Here is a 19,858-nt window from a genome sequence, read left to right on the forward strand (position 1 = left end):
GAATCGCGGTTGCTGCCGATTTCTAGGCTTAAGATAAGCGAGAAATTTTGCGTCATGCAATTGCAGAGTGGTCTTTCGGAGTGGAGGAGAATTCGCTGGTGAGATTGATTAAATTTCAGACGTCTTTTGGTACTGTCAGCGTGGGATGTGGGAGGTGGGGAACGGGAATCAACAAAGTTTATTGCGGGACGGGGAGATGGATTTGGGTGGAGTTGAGGTGGATTGAAGTCAATTTCTGGAGTGGAATTTGGGTTGAAGAAGTTGGGCACACCGTGTTTATTCCACGGATATGAATTTTGATAGGAGATTGAGCTGTAAGAACATGAATGAATTCTGCTGAAAAGGATCATATTAGATGTAGTACACCCATAGCGAGAGGAATATAAGTACGAGGTTGGATTTAAGGAGTGTGAGGCAAGAAGGTCGAGAAGAATGTCTGGACGGTGTCATGATCGTAGTCAGCATCATCATCGTCACCATGGGCGCTCAAGATCATGTAGCACCGTAGTAGTAGCGGTGCGGGTGGGCCTCTTCAGCGCTGCAACGGCTGCTGTTCTTGCTTTGTATCGCCAATTCCGGTCCATTGTGCACAACTTCGCCCCAGCTTATATTCGTGAGCTGGACAATGGCGAAAATAGTGAAACCAATCGCGCTGGCCGACTTGCCGAGCTCAGGGTTGCGGAGTTGTACGTCTTCTTTTCCAAATCCTTTGATGATCATAGAGGCGCTTGTGTTTGCGATTCGTACAGAGAATGCTGTATATAATTTGTAAAGATGCAGATGATCCTGATGCTTATAAGTTGCTGAAATAGATCCTTGTCATGTTTCTGAGCAGATTTCAAGGGATTCCTGGCGTTGAGGTTTACCAGTCACTGCGTATTCCAGATCCTGGACACCGGGGACGTCGTGAGGTTGATATAGTTCTTTTGACGAAAAGGTCAGTATGCAACAACGCAATGAGAATCGCACTGAATGCAAAGAAAGTAACCCTAAATACTCGACCGACAATTCCAGCAGCATGAGGTTGCTACTGTAACGTGTACAACATTGATGATATATTCATTGCCGATTCTGTGGGTTTGGTATCTAAATTACTTAACTTGGCACTTACTTTTGAGCCATATTTCATTTCTACCAGATATGCAATATGTGTTATCTGTGTAACAGTTTTATGTACCGCATGAGATTTTACTTGAATGCTTCTTTATGCTTTTTTTATAGGTATACTCCTTGCTTTGCTTTCTTGTAGGACTGATTTTTAGAATGAAAAGTCATATCAAACTTGCATTTTGTGCAACAGGGACCTGTTCGTTCTTGAGGTGAAGAATTGGTCAGGGTCTATTCATCTTAATGGTGACGGGAGCTGGGTGCAGATTCGTAGTGATGGTTCAACTGTAGTGCATTCAAATTTGGTATGATTGACATTCTCAATCCTTTGCGTTTAGATATGAAATATTTTTAATGGAAGCCGGCTTTTTATTCAACATAATGTATAGATAATTTTTTGTGTCTGTTCTATTATGCCAAGCGCAATCTCTCTGAGGCATCCCTTGCAGATGGAGGATTTGAAGTACCGCGTTGATCTGCTGGAGACTTATCTTGAAAGAAGAGGAGTCGCTTTACCTCATGGATTTCTGCAGCCAAAAGTGTTTCTTTTGAATCGGCAATGCAGGTATGGAACAGTCTGTACCTTAATGTGCTAGAGCTGTCAATTGATCACGTACACTGGCATCAGAAGCAATAGTATTCTCCCTGCATTTTAGGTCAGACCAATGTATACGCAGGGAGCTTTATTGATCGTCAGCGGAGGTCCAAGTTTGAATAATCTTTAGTTGAGCTTAGTTCCTGAAAATGAGTAGGTTTGTGGAATGAAAGACTGATTTTTTGCGTGGTGTGTTGCATTAATAGGCCGGAGCAAGCCATAATCATGCAGCGCGAAGTGATTTCGGCAGATCAATGGGAACATTTTTATAATATTAATTTAGTTCAGAAAGATTCAGGATGGCTGAGGAATGCACTCAGCAGCGAAAAGGTGGAGGAGACATTGTCGGAACAAGAGAGAAAGCAGCTTCATTATATATTGAGTACTGCTCCCACATGGGATAGGTACGCATTTTCCCTGATTCACACATGCGTTTGATCTGGTATGAATCATGTGTTTCATGTTTCGCTTACCTTAAACGTTTATTGATGTCATTTCAATTGCTACTCAACTCAACTACCAAAATATCAAGATACATCAACCTAAATGTGCTTCTGCTACTAAGTTTGGATGGATCACCAGGTTTGAGCATTAATTTTGTTGCAAACTTACTGTCTGTTGTAGCTATTGCACACTGAATTATGTGTGGATACTTAGATTCTTCTATTTTCAAGAGAAAGGCAGTTTATTGGTTTTCTGTCTTCAATTCCTTCTGTACTTCAAGGTCTATTGTGCATGATGTTTATTCGTTGAGCCCTGCATTTCTTGAAGGATGAGAAGTAAAACAGTACACTATTTTAACCGTACAGGCTGGAGCTTGAAGATGGGAAGATTGTTGTTGGGGAGTTCCAGGGATTCAAGGGTCGGTCATGTGACACTAGAATTTTATCATCTGTTAAGCGTTCGGCTGTCAGCCGAATGGACATGACCCATCGACAAGGCTGGATCAACCAACTATTCGGTGCGTCTTGGCATTTTGTTTAATTTCATGGCTCATTCAAACTTGGCTTGTAAAGATTTTCGATTAGTGTTAGTCTTAAAATTAACAAATCCATCATCCTTGATTTCATTGAGAGGTTTTTTAAAATTTTCCATTCTGATGCTTTACTGCTGAAGACTTTTGGTATCCAACTCTCTACGGTTTAGGACATTGATATATCATCCACTATCTAACCGAAAACTCAAATTCTGACAGGAACACCGAAGGTTCAGATTCTGGTTACTCTTCGTGATTACCGAGCTGTGAATTTCAACTTCCCAAATAGGAAGTCATTACAGGATTCTTGCATGCAAACTACAGTTAGATCAGAGACTCGGCTTATATTCCAAGTAGTTGGGACTTCAAAACCTGAGTTCTTCAGTGTGAGTGAAGTACGTTCTTTATCACTCAGCTCTTAGTCTACGGTTTTTAGGTGACGAAGCAACTTGGTTAAGAGCTTGAACGTGGTCATGCTTTGAATCAGCTAAACAAGTACAACCTCTGCAAGCTTCAGGACCTGGAAGTCCTTCGGCTTACAGTGGGGACATGCAGACTTCTGCAGTGATATTCTGCGGCCCACTGATCTCACGGCGTTGTAAATACCGATGCACCAAACAGTGGATACTGTATCTGAGGTGCCGTAGGATGATCGTTTCTAGATGGGAGTGTGAAGACAAGATAGAGTGTGGTTTGTGAAGATGGTTTTGTGGACGGGGTTTACAGCCTCCTCTCAACAATCTTACTTAGTATGACAGAAGTGGCGTGGTTAACATGGTGTGACAGAATTTGTCTAGCCCTAGCTTTACCTTTGGCCCATTGGCGATGTATGCCAAGTATAGACATATCTCATTGTGGCACTCTGTGCTTTTCCCCTTCCAACTTGACCATAACATGATACATGATGAACACAATATAGTTGAAACCTGCATTAGTCTTGTGACATATACAGTCAAAGACTTCTTATCAAGTTCAAACTGTTAATGCGGGATATTAGGGATTAGTCAAGTTCTGATGTTAGTTTTGAAAATTTGGACTCAGAATTGGGACAATTTTAAGACAAATGAACTTATGTGTTGAGGTAAAACACTTTTCGCATGTATGAAACTTACAATTGACATAAACACTTTTACACTTATCTGTAACAGTTCATTGAAATTTAACTCAAAGTAGTAGACGTCCTACTTATTACTCATTCAAGTTGTCTTAATCAAGCATTGAGACTGGATATTTTGCGAAGGATCAGAATTTTCTTTGTTTCTTCCAAGTGCTCCAGATGCAATATTGGGACTGCTCTAGGTTGGCTACTGCAGTCTTGTTATCAAGCTAAAAATAGTACTCTTTCCTCACTAAAGCGATCCACCCTTTAAGAAAAGCGATCCATCAACTGAACCAAAAAGCTCCCTCACATCGTAGACAATTGAAACGAGGTTTTCAGTGACAAGACATTTCGTAAGGAACGAAGCCTTCAAGTTCAGGTCCATTGAGACGAGGATTGTTTTCAAAGCTGCATCCACAACCATTCGAAAGCATTTCTTCAGTCAGAAAGAACTGACTTGATACACCTCTAAACTAAACTATTTCGAGAGAACGTACATGAATTTTCACAGATTCAAGGGAAGTGGCACCGAATAGGGTTTCAAGAGCCAAGCGGAGATTAACTTTTGTTTAAATTGAGAACTCACCTTTTGGCTTGAAGGTGACTGAAAGAGCCCGTAACTGGAATGGTGCCGCATAAGTCATTGTTTGACATATCACTGTAACCCGTATTCCACACAAAGAGTCGATCAGCTCAAATCTTCATTTTACAAAGCACCACGAGAAAATATTCTGTGCAACAAACATGTCCATTATCATGCCAAAGCTCTCACTTAAGCAACGAAGCTTTCTAGCGCTATTTTAGGCTGGCTAAACTAGAAACCTTAGACCTTGACCTTAGCGCTGACTACAGGATCGTCCGATAGGCTTACACAGCTTTGAGTGTAGTAATTGACGTCAATTCACGTGGAATACGTCCTGTCAGATGGTTGCTGTTTAGACGTCTGTAGCCAGAGAAAATTTAACATCTAGTTAGGAACTTATGGAGATATACTAGCACCAGGATTTCAATATTCAGCAACAAAAGTAATCCATCTTTTCAATCAATTAGTACTTGTTATCGAGCTCACCCTCTCAAAAAGATTCACAAACCACGACTTCCTACACTAAAGATGAGAGTAATCAACTCACAGAAATGCCAGATTAGAGATCTTTCCGAGAGATCGAGGGATGGAGCCAGTGAAATTGTTGTGGTACAAGTCTAAGCTCACAAGTGACTTCAAAATATCAAGAATCCATCCAAAATGGTCAGTCGCTCTTTTCACATTATTATTATTAACGTTGACTGAAGTAAAGATCGAGAATTAATTGAAAAAATGATCCTGAAAGTCAAAATAGCACTCACCTTCAACTTTCCAAATTCCGAAGGAATGTGACCAGTGAGGTTGTTCTTGTACAATTCCCTGACCACGGCATGAGATTTCAGGAAGTATCAGCACCTACCACTGGTTTTCCCATTACTGTTATCTCTTCTGACATTCCGATTGGCTAAGGGGAAAAAGAGTTGCGACGAGCTCTCTTCAGATGGAGTCCAAGTCTATGCCAAATTTGAGCATGAAACTCACTCATGCTCGAACGGACTTTCAATTTGCGGGAGTGTGGAATAAGTCGAAAATAACCAATCTTACAAGTAAATTATGCAACAATGTTTAAACTCTTACAGGTACTGCAGGTGCTGGAGGTCTCCAAGTTCAGGAACCAACGACCCAGACAGGCGAGCATTTCCAAGATCCCTGTACAAGCAAATAAAGACCAACAAAGTCAAAACAATACGATTAAATTTGATTTATGAAATCATAAAATTCTAAACATTATTCAATACTGCAAACGCAACGAAGTGGTTGCTTTCTTGAAGACATATCAACGACAGTTGAATGTGGGGTAATTACACTCGGATGACTCGATTCTGGCTGTCACATGTAACATGGAACCAGGTACAAGGATTGACCAAGGTGGGATCCCAGCTTTGTAATACATTCGACGGATCAGTCAAGCTCCGGCGCAATGCGTACAGCGAATCACCTTCCGAGTTTGAAAGTGCTGTCGGTAGAAGCGCAGCTACCAACAGTGCAAATAAAACCGATCCTTCCTTTGATTTCTCCATCCTTCGTGCAGCCTAAGACATTCGAATGAGCTGTTAGTGATCCTCAGCAGGAGCACCCCGAAAAATCAAGTATCCAATGCTTTAAATCTGTAGGATCAGTCAAACAAGCAGTTCACAAGAAGTTGATCAAACTTGCATAATGTTTGGATTCAGATCTTTTTCTGTTCCTTCTGCTATTTATATTACTCTTCACATTACTGGGATGGCAGGTGAAAGACATGAGCAACAGCCATCCGTCGTATGTGACCCTAGAGCCATTTGTTGCCATTCGACCAGATCCCAGTGATTCATCCAAACTACATCACTCCTCTAACTATGTACACAAGGTAGAAAGCCGACTGTGAGAAGCGTGTGCATACATGCTAACAAGCACCAAGAACGTATGGCCAACATACAGATGGTCATATACTCAGACATCTCAAAATGAGGTTCCTCAAACAAATATTCAGAAACCTTGGAACTTTACTACGACTGTGACAAGGGCATTACACACTAGTGTCTGAGAGCGAGACCACCCAAGCTTTAAGGCAGTAAACCAACAGAAAGAGAGGCTTCGGGTCGAACACTTCTTTACTGCTCCCAATGGTGCCCAGAGAAAATCACATTAATTCAAAGTATTTGAAAAGAAAGCTTTCAGGATTTAGAGGAACCGGGAGGGTTCTAAAGAGGGCAACCAACCCGTAGACCCAAGCCCACGACCTAGATGAAGCCGGGTGTGGCTTTCCGGATCCAAGGTCGCGGAGAGAGCCTACCCTCAAATCTGAACGAAATTGAGTGTATTTTTGCAGGTTCGAAGACATCAGCAGCAATGCGATGAGACAATGAGCATCACAGAATAAGAACGGCAACAATTTCAGAAACAACTTCTACCCACTACCGAAAACTCTCCAAGAAACCCCAAAACAACGACCACAAAAACACCGCTTCAAACGCCATACCCAAATCACAGATACTCAAGGGACATTGTCCAAGATCGATCAGAACATCAACAAGCTTCTCACCGCTCAGAAACACCAACAAGGGGCCAGAGAAGGCTGACTCCCAGGCACAAACACAGAAGCACAGGGTTGGCTCCGGGAGCTACAGCACCAACATAGCTGTACAGGAACGAGAGACATGGGTATCGAAGCTTACAACCACATTAGCCATCGGCGAGCAGCAAAAGCAGTCCGGCGAGGTTTCCGAACTCTGCAGTGAATGCGAGACTCTGGTTTTTCTAACACACAAGCGTGAGCACAGTACACCTACAGCGCTGGGGTAAGGTACGGCGTAGCGTAGCAGGAGGAGGAGGAAGAGGAGTGTGAAAGACTTAACCACGACCTTGATCTCGCCATTAAGGTGGCAATAATCGCCATCAAATTTTGCGTCATTCCCAGTCAAGGCTCGCGCTCAAATGTACAGCACCACCACCACAATCAGAGGGCCTCGGAATTGCATGGCCCCCACCTAACCCAGTGTCATGGAATTGCGATCCCACCTGCAGGCTGCCCGAATTAGACAAAAAGGCAACTGAAAGAGAGAGCGATTGACAGGGAGAATCGCGGGCGATCTCTTGAAGCTTGTGGCGGAATTGTCAGGAGTCAGAGACGCTCCATGCCTCGTTGTCAGAACGGCATGTGTCGCCGTTGAATGCTTCCTCCGCCGCTTTGAATGGCCTCTCGCGGCCTTCGGCGTCTATTCGCAGCGGCTTCGGCGTCGTCCGACGGACGGAAGGAGTTTTGGATGGATTGTGTTTCATTCATCTGCTGATGACGAATGAAATGAAATATGGGGTAGCAAATGAAGTGATTGGGAGGAAAGATGTCGAAGATTTTGAATGAAAGGAGGGGATTATACACTTGGAGTAGAGTGACATATTGTCAAGTGTGGGTCCACCTCTTGTATGTCCCCTTTGGCCTTGTGGATTTGTGCAATGACTATGCATTTTTTTTTGTAAATGACAAATCAAGTGAATATGTACTATGAATTGTTAAAATAAAAATTGGTGTAAATTTTAATGATAAATCATCCAATGTCAAATTAAAATAACAGCTTGAAGAAAGATTGAAGGACAAGCAAGGAGGCGGAGCTTTACATAACATGAGGTTTATATTTGATAATATATTGTTTAACCTAAGTTTTTTTGAATTTTTTTTATAATTATTGGAAGATATAAAAGAAAAGATATATATATATATATATATATATATATACATATAATGTATTCGTTGGTAACAAGGACAACAAAAATTTACCACAAAAAGTTACGACAAAAAGTTATAATGTATTTATTCTATATCTTAAGAATAAAAGATTTGTAAATTGGATGCACACACATTGTTGGCCCTTCTTGTGGAGGATATTGTCTTACTTGTCATATATTAATTGTGCTTCAAGTAGCATATGCACACCTTCATCAAAAGAGAAAATAAATTTTATTCTATTTTATTTTAATGTACAAGACTTAAATTTATTAAAGTCTAATAATATCCTTATATATCTTTAAGAAAATGATAAAGTAACATAAATTTTTACTAAAGTGATCCACTCTATCTTAAGCATCATTACACCCTTGAAGCCCCCATCCCTAATCCCAGCTATTCTCCATTCCCAATCATTGCTAAGGACAAGGGTGGGAGCTTGGAAATTTTGAGAACAGGGGCAATGGTTGGAAACAAAGGAATAGGGGAATGACTGGGCACGGGGCATGTGGATCAATTTATTAAAACTTTTGATGGCTTTATCATTTCCCTATTTTTATTAGTACAAATATGTATCCTATTTTACTTGATAGAGTATAAGTAAGATAACATCCTATATTAGAATTAATGGCCTATATATTACAATTGCTCTTATTCAACAATTTTCTAAAATGTTAATAAAACAAAATCATTAATTTATGTGTTGTTTTGTGAATAAGGATTGACTTTGGTTTTATTACAAATTAATAAATAACCTACTTCCTTTTGCATCTTTTTATTTTTAAGTATTATTTAATAATTATATTATTTTAAGATTAAATAATATTAAGATTTGAAGATTAAGGATTAGTATGATTTTTTTTGTTAGCAACATAAATCATAATTGATTCTAATAAATTAATAAATCTATAAAATATTTAAAAAATTAATGATATCAATAAAAAAAAATTGCATATAAAACTAAAGTACTTTTATAATAAAATTAGAATAAGATTAAAATTAATTCAAGTTTTAGTACTCTTAGTTGAACCCAAGAAATGTAAAGTCTAGAATTCAAATAGTGAATAATCAAATGGTATTTAGAATTATATGACTAGACTGCTACAAAACACTATTATTATTTATGAGCTTATAACAAATTTAGATTAAAAGATGTTTAATATATTCTTTTTTTTAATACTTTTAACAAAGTAATTGGAAACAATAAAAAATTTCAATATGGTTGGTTGCAAAATATGCTTATCTCTCTCTCTCTCTCTCTCTCTCTCTCTCTATATATATATATATATATATATATATCTTATCTAATTCGAGTACAATTTAGGGATTTTAAAAAATAAATTATTATATGTTAAAAACTTGTTAACAGTAAAAAGTTAAATCCAAATTTCTATTTATAAAAAAATTACTGTTATTGAAGATACATTTACTTAGATTTTATTTAAGTATGCTAGTTATATTAATTCTTAAAAACATTTATCAAAACAAAAATATATTAATTAATATTAGATCACCGACATATTTTGTTTCTTCATTGTATAATTTTTAGATATTTTTTAAACTAAATAATATATTCTAAATAATCAGATATTAATAGAAAATATAAAAGGCATATTTTAAACCTACTTAGGTTTATTCTATAAATAATTTAACTAATATATATATATATATATATATATATATATATATATATAATCACAAATTATTAAAAATCATAATTTTTATCAAATTAAGATTTATTTTTATATTTTATGTTATGATTTAAGTAATTATGTTGAAGATTAATGTATAAATATTTCAAATTTTACTTTATTAATTACAATAAACAATAAGGTTTAAGAAAAAAATTATATATATATATTATTAGGAATATATTTTTAAAAAATTAATTTTACTAATTTCTTATAATATAAATATAATTATATAATAAAATTTTAAAAATATTTTATTTTTATTTTTTAGAAATTTATTATATTTTTAAAAATAAAAAATATAATCACATAAAAAATCTTAAAATATTCAACTTTATAATACAATACTAATAATTTTGTAACTTACAATTTTCTTAATTCATGGTGTTTTAGAGTTATAAAATAATAAAACAAATATATAAGATAATTAATGGAGAATTTAAATAATTTATTTATAAATTGGAAAAATATTTCTCTATTATAAATTTTTAAATTTATATATTTATTCTTAAATATACATTCTCAATATGTATGTATATATATATATATATATATAGAGAGAGAGAGAGAGAGAGATAGAACAGTTAAAATAAATTTTCATAGTAATATATTTGTAGAACATATATATTTTTAATTTAAATAAGTTTATATTTATATTAAGAAATGTACATAATAGTACAACAAAATAATATTTGGATCATATCATTTCTAAAACATCGACTAAAATTTCAATAAAAACAAAAAAATGGTTTAAAATAGTGCAATGATTCTTTAGAGAATAATTAACATTATATATCCAATTGATTTAGCTACATCTTATGTAATCTTTGTGTACATAACTAGCTAATAATATACCTCTTTATTTTGCTCAATTTTTCATTTCTTTGCTTCAAGAAAGGATGGTGGTTGAGAATAAGAGAGTGAATATTAAAAAAAAAAAAAAATCAATTTGTTTCTATATATATATATATATATATATATATATGAATATTTTGTTTTGTTTTTTAATATTTAACTTTGGCTGCTAAAAACACATAATTCTTATATCTAAAATTATTCTTTTTTGAAGTGATTACTAGTATAAATATTGAGTTTTCAAATGCACTCTAAGGGTATAAACATGTTTTATCAGTTAATTTAAGTTGTGTAGAGGTCACATGGGGCGTAGCAGTACCAATTAGGGGTGTAGCATTATCAATTTTCATTCTTCAAAACACAAATTATCTAATATCTATATTTTTTATATTCAAATTCAAAATTTGATAATTTAAAAATTAATGAAAGTAAATAACTCAATGGTAAATATCAAATATGCATGTTTTAGAATATAAAACTTTAATTACTATATTTTAAAATTTATTATTATAACTTATAAGTTACAAAAAAAGATTTTTAAGATGCTAATAAAACACAATACTTAGAATAAATAAATCATAATAATACATATATTATTTTTGTGTGTATAAATATATATGTAATTTTTTATTAAATTAAATAAGATAGTTGAGAGATTTAAATTTAATATTTTATTAAAATATTAATTTACATTAATCAGAATATAAAATTTATTAACTATTTATTATACAATATTTATATAAATTTAGTACTTTATCGCTAACTTTGTAAACTAAATTAAAAGAATATAACATTTTTTTTCTTGAGATATTTTAATCTAGAAATTATATTATAATTACATAGAAATTTTAAAATTTATTTTAATAGCCTTAAAAATATAGCACTTTAGTTAGTGTTCTAAATAGAAAACTTGTAAATAATAAATAGATAAATATTTTTATTTATATTTAACAAAAAAATAGTACAAAAATTATCTGATTGAATTACTTCCTATCTTATCTATGTTGATAACTAACAATAATTCATTTTTGCACAATTTAGTTGTGGCCCTTACTTTAATTGCTTATGGTCTTTTAAAAGTTTGGTCTAATAACTATATCAAGCATTATTGATATGATAGGATTTGAGGTGTAATAATTTTTTTTAAAGTTAGATAGAGTCTATCTAGCCACCTATTTCTTGATTTTTTTAAAGTTGGGTATTCCTTGAATAGACTCCATCCAACTATCTAATCCATGAATAAATAATACTTGCTTTAAATATATTACATCTTGCCAAAGTAATAGAATGGATGCTCTTTAAACATTATTAAGAAACTATGGCAAGGACAATTATAAACAAGGAAAGTTGATATTTAAAAACATATCTATAATATTATACATCAATGACAATTTAATCCATACATGTCATCTTGATTAAAATTAGATATTATAATTATAAAATCAATATATAATTTTTAAAAAAAATAATTTCAAAATTATTTTTCATAAATAATAATTATAAAATTATATAATTTATTTTGGAGTAAACTTAAATATATATATATATATAGCATATTATTTTATAGTAATAGTTTTATTCTTGTATAGCTTAAAGAATAATTTTATGTCTTTTGCATTAATATAAGTATTTACATTATCCACCTTTAATTCAAAACTCATATTAAAATTAATATTTTAGATAATATTTATAAATTTTAGTAATTTTTGGTTTATTCAAGATTTTTTTTAATTGTTACAAAAAATCATATTATGAAGAATTATTCAATCTTTTAACTTTAATAACTATTCTTAGAAATATAATTATTTTTTTATAATATATTAAATGTTAATTTTTAAAATAAATTATCTTTTGATTATTTTGTTAATATATATTTTTTCAACTTTTTGACCTTTAATAAAATTCTTATCTCTATGTGTAGCATCTTCAAAATCACTAGTATTATCTAGAATTGAGTCTAATAATATAATTTCTAAACCTTTGTATTTTATACTATTATATATTCTACACATAAATAAATAAGTAAATATATAATTAACTATTACATGATCATAAGAGACATAATTTATTATTTGAAGAAATATTTAAAATATTCCAATATTCTTTTACAATATCAAAAATACTAATATATTTTGAAAATATCAAATATATCTACATTAATGAGTAGTGACCATATTGATTCACACGTGTAACACTTTGATTGCCTACCTCTAAATTTGTTAAGTTAGTCTAATTAGTGGTCAATATGATAAGCTTCAAGTCTATAGAGAGATTAGAGATGACGTTGTCATGTTGTGGTTCTGCTATTATATGAAAATAATGTAATTATGTACTTAATATATAATTTATTAAGTAACATGGTGAGAGCCATGTTAATAGATTTTAGTTGGTTGTAGAATATAATTTGATTATTACCTTGAGGAGAGGTTGTTTAAAAAGATTACTATAGAATTTGTAAAACTTTAATTTCCTTTTGATAGTGGCTTTTAAGATTTGTTTTCGTTGATAGTAACTTCTAAATATTTAGAGTCACCTTTGTTAGACATTGGTGACATTTAAAAACTTATTTTGGTTCTTTTATTTGGTGTTTAGAGCATAAATTGTGTAAATCTTATAAGAAGAAGGATTGAAGAAGGGTTTTGGTAGCAAAGAGAGTAATTAGGGCACCAATATAGATGAATGGAGATGAATGATGAAAATCTCCATTCCTATTGGTCAAAAATCATGACCAACAGGCTTTGAGGAGGCTGCCTGAGGCCATATTAGAGATTAAGGTTAGTTTTTCAGGGCCATTCGACTTTTGAAGGCTAAGGTTAGCAAGTTTAGGTTTTTGGCTATGGTTTTGGTGCAAATTTTGTATGGTTTGGAGTTTATATAAAGGAGATACAAGCACTCAAAGTTAAGGTGTTGAATTGGGAGCTATTGTCATTCTTTTTGGCATAACGCACACGTACATACAACAATTGAGGATCGGCATCCGCGATTGGAGAGAGCACTTTTGCAGCTATACTTTTCATATATTGCTTGCTAGATTCTAAGTTGGAATAAAGGAGTTATTGGATTTTGAAGTCAGCACATGCAATCTAAGAGTAGTAAGTGACCCAATTTACTAATGGTTGTGTCTTGAACTATATCTTGAGCAATTTGACAAGGTATTGGCTTAGAATTTGAGGAAATGTGTAAATTCATGTTAGTAAACTTTTTACATAAGTTTTATGACATTTGAGTATTGGATTCTTGAGATATTAAGAAAATAGTGTTCAGGTGCTTGTAAATTAGGGTTTAGAGCGTCTACTAGGGTTTCTTAGATTTCAAAAGTTCGGAAATTAATTTATAGTTGGGTTTTTTTGTGATAAAACTTAAGGGTGAATTCTACCTATCCTATAAATTTTAGACAAATTGAACGGTTAGATCAAGAATTATGAATTTCTAAAGTTTAAAAAAAGAAAACATTTTGCAAGAAAAATATGTTTTAAAGGGATTTTGTTATATTTTGAGTTTTATGCAAAATAAAAGAGTTTTGGAAGCTAAGACAAGATTCATATAAAGGTTTAAGCTACACTCTCTACAGCTAGATACCTAGTGTATTCCCAGATTGCAAATCATGCCATACGAAAACGTTATTACTAAAATTTTCTACAAGAAAAGTGTGTTATATAAAGACAAGTGTGAGTGAGTGTGAACATGTGTAAGTGTAGTCAGTGTGACTGACGTGGGCATAACCACTTAACTTGTAAAGAGCCTATTTGAAGTTGAGAGACTAAGTGGGAAACCATGATGTAGGAAAGATGGTGTAGGAGAGATCAAGGAGTGTGAGAGTTAAACTTGGAACAATAACAAATGAAAATATTTGTTCCCATATTCATCTTAACAATAGTGATATTTTTGAAATAATAGAAGAATATAGGGATATTTTTTGTAATTATTACATAATATACATATGCAAATACACATAATACCAAAACACAAATGTTATTTATTGTAATTTATAAAAACCATAAATTTTGCAAATTTTGGTTATATAAATATATAAATATTTATTTATTTAAATAATCAAAAATCATTTATAAACAACATTAAACAAAAATGTTTTTTGTAATAAAATTTTGGTATTTGTTTTTTGAACTACATATATTTAAAGAATGGTATTACTTAATAATACATTTGAAGGTTTTTCATATGATTACATACTTAGAAATAAACACATGCAAGTAACCACATTATAATACCACAAGTTGCAACATTGGATACATTGCAATTTCAATTCCCAAGTGCCAGTCAAGATCAAGTCAAGAAGTTGAATGATAGTAAATTGAGGTTGATTCAAGAATCACAAAGCACTCTTGGAGTTAGGAAATGTACCAAGGACCACAAAGATGGAACAAAGTTCCATTATATTAGCAATAAAATGGAGTCCTAGGTCAAGGTGAAGGTTAAATTAACAAGGCTAACTATGATTGATCAAGTTTGGATTTTCAAGAAGCTGATCAGACTCAAATCACTGTTCCATTATCTTGTCAACACAGCAAAGTGAAACAAAATAAAGTCAACAATGAATTTCATGAGGCAGCAGAGCAAAACAAAGTTAAATTAAATCTTACAAAGCAATCAAACAAAAATACCTCCAAAACAAAATGAAACTTCCACAGGTGATACTAGATGTTTGTGAGGCATCGAAGCAAAACAGAGTTGACATGCGAAACTGATGAAGCCAAACATGACCAACCTATCACCTTAGAATTGATGTAAAACAAACTAACAAGGAAAAAACAAACCAAGATCACAAGTACACACAAAATGCTAAGAGTAACACCCATCATATTCTAATGAAATTATTAATATTAACGATAATTTGGGTATAATGCTGAGGTTTCTTAAAGATAAAGCCCTCCTTCCTTCTCCAACCACCTTGACAGCACACCCACTTGGATTTCACAACATTGACTAAGAATGCAGATCAAACAGACACATAGCACACATTACGAGAATAACATATTCAACACAAAAAATCAAAATGGATTTAGCACGCTGTGGGGAAACATCACATGGTACAGTCCACCTTTTTTTGATAAATGAATAGTCCAGCTCCATCAGGACCAATTCTGTAGAACTGTACCCCTTGTAAGGTACAAGATAGAGCATTACAGGGGCAGTTCTGCAGAGCCGTGGACCTTGAACATGACCTTGTAGGGCATGACATGGTGTACAATTCTTATGAAATTGGATGGCTACAAATGAAAGGTACAACAATTTATCAAAGCTATTTCTTCCTACTCACCAGAGTGTCATGCTGCTCCTGTAAATGATGCATAATCTGAGGTTGTGAGGCACGAAAACCTGACCAGAAGATTGAATTACAGAATGGTGGTTATTTACTAACAGACTCAAAGTAATGCAATCTCAAAAATTTATCAGCAACAGTAGAAAGTCAGGGGGTTGAGTAGCTTACAACCACCAAGCTCATGAAGCAGTTACACACGGAACACACCAAATGTAGAATCTGAAACCAGGAACATTGACTCAGTCAAGCCATGACTATACAGAGATTTCAGAAGCTCTTTGTCATTTCTTACGGTTTCCGGTAGTTACTGCACCAATGGATCGTTCTCCAAATTGCCTACCAGTATATTAATTTACACTTGCTCTTGCCTGCTTCGAAGCTTCACATGTTTGCTGTGAACCCGCCTGTGAGTTCCCATCATGTGATCTCTCTTCCCCTTCATCCTCTTTGAGTAGGATGATACCGATGACTACTGTAATAGTTGCAAGGATACTCAATTGAGAAAGGAGAATGCAAAACGTCTGACCACTATTCTATCCAAACGATTGGTAAGAATTGTAGGGAAAAACAAGAAAAGAGGAAGAAGAAAGCTCCTCCAAACACTAGCCATTGAACATCAGAGATTAACCTGATGCAGACCACGACATCAAAATTTTAGAGGAAGCTTCAATTTTTTCTGGCCATCTCCTGTGTCTTGATCCAGTGCTCGATGTGCTGCAAAAACGTGCGATTCTGGGGTCTATCCTTCCTACGCACGTAGGTGGCGTATTCCTTCTCAGTGAAGGCCTCAATATGAGGTGCCTTCGCAATCTTTGAAGCGTACGACGGGGCTGCAAAATACGCCTGTGCAATTATCTCCGAAGATAGGGATTCCTGCTCAACAGAAGATTGCAGTTGAAGAGCCGACAGCACAATTGGACGCCGGACATAGTTCCCCTTGGAGACTCCTTCTAGCTCGTCGAGGCGCTCAATTGCAATTCGATCAACCTGAAAACCCGCTGCACATGTCAGAATGGGAGCAAAACTCTACATTCAGGTAAGAAAGTAAATCAGCTTTCAGACTCCCACAGGATTGAGAAACATTGAGAAAGAGATAGGTCTCGATTGGAGGGAATAAATGTTTCAGGCTTGTAAAACGAACCTCGTAAAGCTCCCCTCGGACATGATGGCCCAAGGACGGAATGTCGATCAAGAACGGCACTTGATAGGGTCCACAAACCATGGGAAACATTTCTTTCGTTCTGGCAAAGCCCAAGAACCGGGCATGGCCTTTGGAACACACATCCTCCATGAGCCAGTAGTTCGAAAAGCCCTTCTTCAAGGTCCCATAGACGAAAGCGTAGGTCATGGGAGGGCATTTCAACGATGTCGAATTAGTATTCACTCCAACACACTCTTTCACTTCCTTCAACTCCGTCGCTAAGCAGCGGTCAACTGCATTCGAAGTTCTAAATTTCCGCATGTCAACGCTATACTCGTGAGCAACACAACTATCGGAATGCTGATGTTTCTCCTGCGATTGCTGCTGCAGGGGCTTGGTTTTGGAAGGAAGAGCAGAGGAGGCAACAATTGGGCGAGGACCTACGACCACCATGACTATAGCCTTTATTTTTTTTTATTTCACAACGCCAACAATGTGTCCGAGCACTACTTCCTACAGATATCACCTTCCCTGGTAACTCCGACTAGAAAATCTATATCCACCGATCAAATTTTTTGTTCATTCACAAAAAACTGATAATGAAAATCTTGAGCACAAACCACGATGGTGCACCACGATCATTGAATCAGAGGTCGAAGAGCTGCGTGACGGACAATAGAACGTGACACGAAAGAAAAAAGAGGATGAGTAGATTACTACCGCAAGCTACCTGACGATGCTAACTCTCAGAAAAAAAGCAAGTTCATAGAACGATGCCCGCACCTACATTGCACGCGAACCACTTCAAAGATGAAACTCTCACAAAACCACAAAACCCACTAAACTACTGCGTGAAGGCTCCTCGTAGAACCATACCCGCGAGACGAAATTCCCAAGACAGATTGCGGCGGCACCCAGAAATCAAACACCAACCAGGGCGAGCACTAACACGAAAACTCCGCAGAAGCAGGCCTCCTCAACAAGACTCCATTAAAAAAGCAACCACGCTGCGCTACGGGAGCACACTCCACTCATGCACCGGCTAGCTTGCCACTCACTCACTCACGGCCGCAACGTTGCTGACCCGAGAAGATATACGAGAAAAAAAAACCAGCCACCTCGCAACCACCGTCTCACCCACCCCAAGTTCCGCACCAAATCCTGCACCGGAAACGACAATGCAGCAACCCACAGAGAGTTCACCGAGCGGAGACGCACTGTGAGGATTCCAGAGCATGTGTGTGCAAATCTGAGGCGCGTGTGGGGGTCAAGAATCAGCCGCGCGCAATGGACGAGAAGTACGCGAAGTGAAGGCTGCAAAGTAGTGAAGAAGAGCAGAAGACGTGAAGAAGGGACGGGCTGGGCCGGGCTGGGTTTTCCTTTATGGGCTGCCTGGGTGGACCTCCGACCTGGCCCCTTATTTCTTTGCCCAAGCGGGGGACCCGTGGATATGGGTAACTTCGTGAACTTGGTGAGATTCTTCCGAGAACCCACTTTCGGAACGCCCGTTCCCGTGTTCCATTGGAAATAAAACCGTGTTTTTTTTTTTTTTTATGGATTTTGGTTATTTTGTGGGTGGGTCTTCAGTGGAGGTTTGTATGAGTCTCACACTCTTTGGTGCACAATTGCGGTTCGTTTCATGAGGTTGGAATGATTGGTTCTTTGTAATCTTTAACACCATGAGTGTGCATATATGCATGTATGTACAAAGACAAATTAAGTATATATATATATATATATTGAAAATATTCAAAAAAAATTAAATGTGGCAAAGAAGCCAGTTCGAGTTTGACAAATTAAACAGCTATAAAAAGCATATTATAGCACCATAACTTCTAGACATCTTACCCTCACAGGCTCGGTTTGAGGTTTGAGTGGCACTATATTACATCGTTCTCAATTCAACTTCACAAAAAAATTAAAAATAAATAAAAAAAGGCATGCGAAATGCTCATATGCACAAACACATGCAAGAAAAAAAAGAAAAAAAGAAAACCATTCAAAATTTCTATATGACACGAGCGATGGTAACAGGTTTTCTAAATATCCCAGGATGCAACATCCCAGTTCTGAAGAGACAGAACTCTAGAGCATCACAAAAAGTCATTCCACACAATTTATATCATTTCCACAACAAAACAAACAAAGCAGACAAACGAACAAACAAAAGCACATATTCTCACAATCCAAATCCACATGTTGGCTTCACCCTGCAGCAATTTGCCACAAAAGCCCAAAGTGGGGACCATCTCCGCTCCTCACCCAAAAACGTGCTGGAAGATTCAAATGGGTCCAAGCAAGCAATACCCAAGTAAATTAAATTAAATTAAAACGTAGCTTGGCCATACGTTGCACGCCACGCCGCAGCCGCAGCAGAAGGGAGACCTGTGGCCGTCCCTCCAATACCTCTAAAACTGATTTAACACCACACGCCATGACGGAGCCCTAATTCCGCTCCTTTCATCCATCTACCATCTCCACCATCATCCATAATATTCATTAATCCATTCAAAAATCTGATTAAAGCACAGAAAACACAAACCCTAATCCTGATCGAGCTCTCAGAAGTACCCGTTTCGTGCTTTCGCGTAACTGGTCGAGATTGCAATGGCCGCTGCGAAATGAATCAGCCTTTCCGCATGCATTGGAGTGGTACAACCTGCAATTTAAGTTGCGATGCGACGCTGCTATTCGTTTTCATGCGGTCGTTTGCTTGGGATGGGTTAGTGGGGGTTGACTCAGTAGAAGAAGGAAGCCAGCTGGTTTTCGATTGGTACGTTTCGCTCCACCGTTCAGCTGCCGCAACGATCTCTGCGGCTGGAAGGTTGTG

General features: G+C 35.7%; 3 protein-coding genes across 10 annotated transcripts; 1 reads left to right on the plus strand and 2 right to left on the minus strand.

The window, feature by feature from the left end:
• Nucleotides 1-73: 73 nt before the first annotated feature.
• LOC112288595 (uncharacterized) lies at nt 74-3,592 on the plus strand. Its single transcript, XM_024532922.3, has 7 exons — nt 74-686; nt 836-937; nt 1,301-1,412; nt 1,557-1,672; nt 1,909-2,106; nt 2,512-2,663; nt 2,898-3,592. The coding sequence occupies exons 1-7, from the start codon at nt 433-435 to the stop codon at nt 3,098-3,100; spliced, it is 1,137 nt and encodes a 378-aa protein (XP_024388690.1). The 5' UTR covers nt 74-432; the 3' UTR covers nt 3,101-3,592.
• Nucleotides 3,593-3,908: 316 nt separating this feature from the next.
• Nucleotides 3,909-7,233, minus strand: LOC112288596 (leucine-rich repeat protein 1). Of its 6 annotated transcripts, none has more exons than XM_024532926.3 (8): nt 7,201-7,233; nt 5,666-5,892; nt 5,438-5,509; nt 5,122-5,179; nt 4,908-4,993; nt 4,649-4,720; nt 4,364-4,435; nt 3,909-4,185 (listed from the first exon to the last, which is right to left on the minus strand). In XM_024532926.3, exons 2-8 carry the CDS (start codon nt 5,878-5,880, stop codon nt 4,113-4,115), a joined length of 648 nt encoding a protein of 215 aa, XP_024388694.1. In that variant the 5' UTR covers nt 5,881-5,892; nt 7,201-7,233; the 3' UTR covers nt 3,909-4,112. The 6 variants fall into 6 exon arrangements, with proteins under 6 accessions (XP_024388694.1, XP_073393370.1, XP_024388691.1 ...); XM_073537269.2 differs by having other exon boundaries at nt 5,666-5,967; XM_024532923.3 differs by lacking the exon at nt 7,201-7,233 and adding an exon at nt 7,015-7,055.
• Nucleotides 7,234-15,599: 8,366 nt separating this feature from the next.
• On the minus strand, nt 15,600-18,440 carry LOC112288875 (putative gamma-glutamylcyclotransferase At3g02910). Of its 3 annotated transcripts, XR_012218611.2 has the most exons (4): nt 17,029-17,626; nt 16,516-16,874; nt 16,056-16,106; nt 15,600-15,943 (listed from the first exon to the last, which is right to left on the minus strand). XR_012218611.2 is itself a non-coding variant. In XM_024533566.3 (3 exons), exons 1-2 carry the CDS (start codon nt 17,479-17,481, stop codon nt 16,554-16,556), a joined length of 774 nt encoding a protein of 257 aa, XP_024389334.1. In that variant the 5' UTR covers nt 17,482-18,334; the 3' UTR covers nt 16,153-16,359; nt 16,516-16,553. The 3 variants fall into 3 exon arrangements, 2 of the variants coding, with proteins under 2 accessions (XP_024389334.1, XP_073393541.1); XM_024533566.3 differs by lacking the exons at nt 15,600-15,943; nt 16,056-16,106 and adding an exon at nt 16,153-16,359 and having other exon boundaries at nt 17,029-18,334; XM_073537440.2 differs by lacking the exons at nt 15,600-15,943; nt 16,056-16,106 and having other exon boundaries at nt 16,153-16,874; nt 17,029-18,440.
• Between the last annotated feature and the right edge of the window lie 1,418 nt (nt 18,441-19,858).

Source organism: Physcomitrium patens, chromosome 11 (assembly GCF_059467195.1).
Source record: "Physcomitrium patens ecotype Gransden chromosome 11, ASM5946719v1, whole genome shotgun sequence".
In the NCBI taxonomy this organism is placed as follows: Eukaryota; Viridiplantae; Streptophyta; class Bryopsida; order Funariales; family Funariaceae; genus Physcomitrium; species Physcomitrium patens.